This window comes from Myotis brandtii, unplaced genomic scaffold (genome assembly GCF_000412655.1).
Source record: "Myotis brandtii unplaced genomic scaffold, ASM41265v1 scaffold521, whole genome shotgun sequence".
NCBI lineage: Eukaryota > Metazoa > Chordata > Mammalia > Chiroptera > Vespertilionidae > Myotis > Myotis brandtii.
In genome coordinates, this window is record NW_005369870.1 from 2,946,394 (window position 1) to 2,950,565 (window position 4,172).

Below are 4,172 nucleotides of genomic sequence, written 5' to 3' on the forward strand. Positions count from 1 at the left end.
CCTCAGCAGCACTAAGGATGTCAGACTGCAGCTTAGGCCTGCTCCCTGCTGGCAAGTGGACATCCCCCGAGGGCTCCCAGGCTGCCAGAGGGATGTCTGATTGCCAGCTTAGGCCCAATTCCCCGGGGAGCAGGCCTAAGCCAGCAGGTGGTCATCTCCTGAGGGGTCCCAGACTGCGAGAGGGCACAGGCCGGGCTGAGGGACCCCCCCGAGTGCACAAATTTTTGTGCACCGGGCTTCTAGTATCAAATAAGGCTTTTCAAAATGGGGAAAATCAAGAGACAGACTAAACAGGATAGGACAAAAGTAGGTTTATAGTTATTCATGTGGAAATTAATACAGTAATTAATAAATAATAATATAAGCATAAACTCTGTGTTTTACACACACAACTGTAAACCGAATTTTGCACCACCCTGTATATGCAGTCAACATCAACTCTATTTAATGCATGTATTTGCATAAAACTAGCAGAAATATGCTAATGTTGATGATGGTTATCTCTCTGGTGGAGTTTAAATGTTCTTTATTCATTTTTTTGTATTTTCTATTTTAACAAATTGTATGCATTACAGTCATAATAATATAATTACTGTAATTAAAAACAAGAAAAGAAATCCATACAATTTTCTGAAGATTTTAGGAACATATGGGAAAGGAAAACAGCATAGTGATTAAGGGTTTGGAGTCAGTCAACTTTACTACTTGATTAATATTCGGTGAATTATTTAGCTCTCTGAGACCTCAACTATAAAATGGGGCTAATACTATTTATCTATCTTATAAGGTACTAAGAACCAAATTAATTATTGTGAACTGCTGAGCTCACAAGAGTCTTGTATTTAGCAAATACTAAATAACTAGTTCGCCACTTAGTGTTCAATACTAGTAGTATGCCAACAAAATAAATGACTCAAGGGTAAAGTATATTTTATCTATGTTTGCACTACACCCTCTGGTGGTTCCACAAAGAAATGGCTCTAGGTAGACACTGAAGGTGTGTCTATTCATATCCTTTGTCTATTTTTGTTGTTATTGGATTGGACATATTTCCCCAGATTTGCAAGTCCTCTTTATATATTAAGGAAACAAGCCTTTGTCAAATGTTTTTCCTAGTGTATATTTTTCTTTTGACTTGGATTATAATATTTTTATTGCCATGTACAAGTTTAAAATATTTTTTGGTCATGTTTATCAATTATTTTCTTTTTAAAAATATATTTTTATTCATTTCAGAAGGAGAGGGAGAGAGAGAGAAAAATATCAATGATGAGAATCATTTATTGGCTGCGGGAGCTCATAACCAGGGCATATGCCCTGACTGGGATTCAAACCATGACCTCCTGGTTCATAGGTCAACACTCAACCATTGCACCACACCAGCCGGGCACTCTTTTTTTTAATGGATTCTGTGCTTTGAAGGAAACTCGTTTTTGTTGTTGTTGTTTTAATCCTCACCTGAGGATATTTTTTCCATTGATTTTCAGGCAGAATGGAAGGGAGGGAGAAGGGGGGAGAGAGAGAGAAACATCAATTGCTTGCTTCCCACACGCGCCCCAAGCGGGGCCGGGGATTGAATCCCCAACCAAGGTCCATGCCCTTGAATGGGAATCAAACGCTCAACCCTTTGGTCTGAGGGCTGATGCTCTAACATAACCACTGAGCAAAACTGGTCAGGTCAGGACAACTGTTTCTTAAAGAATTTATATATCTTGTATCTTTCCTAGTCAAATGAATCACTGGGAGGGACTTTTTATTTCCATTTCCCAGCCTTCTCTTACAAGACCATTTAAAATAACTACTAGTATTCTCTCCTCTATCCACCTCTTAATATCTTCATGGTCTCACCTCTTCTATTTTCATTTTTCTTCCTTTCCTTACCAATTTCTTATCTCAAAAAGCATAACAAGTAAGCTCAAAGGAGTGTTACACATAGAGATCCAAAAGACCTAAAATATGGATTCTTAAACTTAAGTGGTAGAATATCTAGAAGTCAGGATCATGAAGCAATGTTTTATTAAACTTAGCATAATTGAATATACAACATTGTGTTAAATCAGACAAAAACTTACATCAAATTTTAACAAACTAAAATAGTAGGTACAAAAAATATGAGGAAAAATATAAGGAGAAAAACAACATTGAAAAAAATGATAAAGATTAAACTTATTACTTTTTATATGGAAGAAAGACTAATATTGATCATTTTTATTTTAGTAGCCAAATACCAGACTTTCACATAACCAATGCTTCCCTATGAATATTTTAAAACCATTGAACTGGAAAATATGAAATTAGGACTAGATAATAAATAAGCCTGCAATAAGGGGGCCTCTCATAGATTAGCCCTAACACAATGGCAAGTCCATGTTTGTCTTTTTAAATTTAATTTCTTAAACCAAAGTAATCACATTACAAACAATTTAGAAAGGAGAGGGAGAAATCACTCAGAACTTCCAACCCTAATAATATTACTGCTAATATTTAGTATATTTTCTTCTTATTAAAAATATATTTTAAAAATAATATAACAGCATTCATAATATAGATAAAATTCTAGTTTCTTTTCTGCAAGGTTAGTCTAGCATAGTAGTTAAATGCATGGGCTCTAGAATTAGACTGATCTAGTTCAAATCCTGCTTCTCCCCACTTATACAAGACTTTGGACAAATTATAATCTATCTGACCCCAGATCTTTTTCTAAAATGTCGATGTGAAAATGATAATATAATCTCATAAGAAGACTGTAAAAATTAAATGAGATAAATACACTGTCAATGTTCAAAGATGTCTACATTGAATTGAATATCAATGAAGTATATGAATTCAATACCTTTTAGATAATTCTTTTTTGTGATCTGTGGCCAGTTCACTGCTTTCCTTAAGGATATTTATCTCATTTGACATTACTTCATCATGCTGTGGATAGCAAAAGAAATCACATTTTTAAAAATCAGCACACCAATAAGCCAATCAATAAATTTTTTAATAAAAGAAAAGTACATTGGCACTATATAAGAGTCATCAAGTATTTATACACCTAGGAACATTCAATCTAGTTTGGTGGAAAAAACTTAACAAAATTCTGTACACACAGAATTACATTCTATATTTTTAGGATACATAAAGAACAAACTTTTTAAAATATCAGCTGTGGTTGTATTAGATAGTAAAACTTTTGACAGATTTTATTCTTTTTCAGTTTTTGAAATTTTCCCTAATGTGGTCATATTACTTCTTAGTTTTTTAAAAATAAGGAAACCAAAAAAGTGTTCTTAAACTCTCTTAAAATTTTTTAATTGAAAATTCCTAGGCTGTCTGTGAGCTACAAATCAAAAATATGAAGTAAGCTTTACAAATTGTTTCCCCTTCAAAATTAAAGTGAAGTATTTAGCTATGGAGTTACAAAAGAACTAAAGATTATGTGACAGTAACTCAGATACTGGTACCTATCACATAATATATTTACTTAATATGCCAATAGGAAATTGCTATATTTATGTCACAAATACACTCTAAATAATAATAATGCTCCCCAAAATTACTTACCATTTTACCCTTATTGTTGCCATTCGGTGAAGTACAGTGGGGCCTTGACTTACGAGTGTCCCGACTAACGACTTTTTCGAGATACCAGCTGTCTCTCGGCTGATTTTTTGCTTTGAGTTGACAGAGTAATTTGAGTTAACGAGCTCCTTAACAAGCTCCTTAACGAGCTCCGTCACAGAACGAATTAAACTCGTAAGTCAAGGCCCCACTGTACCTTTTACTTATATATACCAGGTGTCCTGGTTAATAATGCGGATTTTGTAATCAAAGAAAACACGATAATTTCAAGAGAAACATCAAAAGTGCTTTATTCAAAGTAATGTCCATTGCTAGCTACACATTTCCCCTATCTTTCAGGTAATTTGTGGATACCGTCCCAATAGAACTTTTCCTGTTTTGAGGCAAATCATCCAGAGACCCAATTTTCCATTTCTTCATACCCGCTGCTCAGAAAGTGCGTGTGCCTCAATTGGAACAAGTGGTAATCTGATGGAGCAAGGACTGGTGAATACGGCAGGTGGGTTAATACTTCCCAGGCAAGATCTTTTAATATGTCTTTAACTGGTTTTGAAGTGTGTGATGGTGCGTCATCATGAAGCAAAATTACTTTGCCATGTCTTCTG

The 4,172-nt window shown here is 34.7% G+C and overlaps 1 protein-coding gene across 1 annotated transcript in view; it reads right to left on the reverse strand.

Moving 5' to 3' along the window:
* Positions 1-4,172, reverse strand: part of LOC102253840 (chromosome unknown open reading frame, human C15orf43) — a 30,731-nt gene that overhangs the window by 18,491 nt on the left and 8,068 nt on the right. The window contains exon 5 of the mRNA XM_005877527.1: positions 2,834-2,919. Coding sequence (XP_005877589.1) covers positions 2,834-2,919 — 86 coding nt within the window. The remainder of the gene's footprint in view (positions 1-2,833; positions 2,920-4,172) is intronic.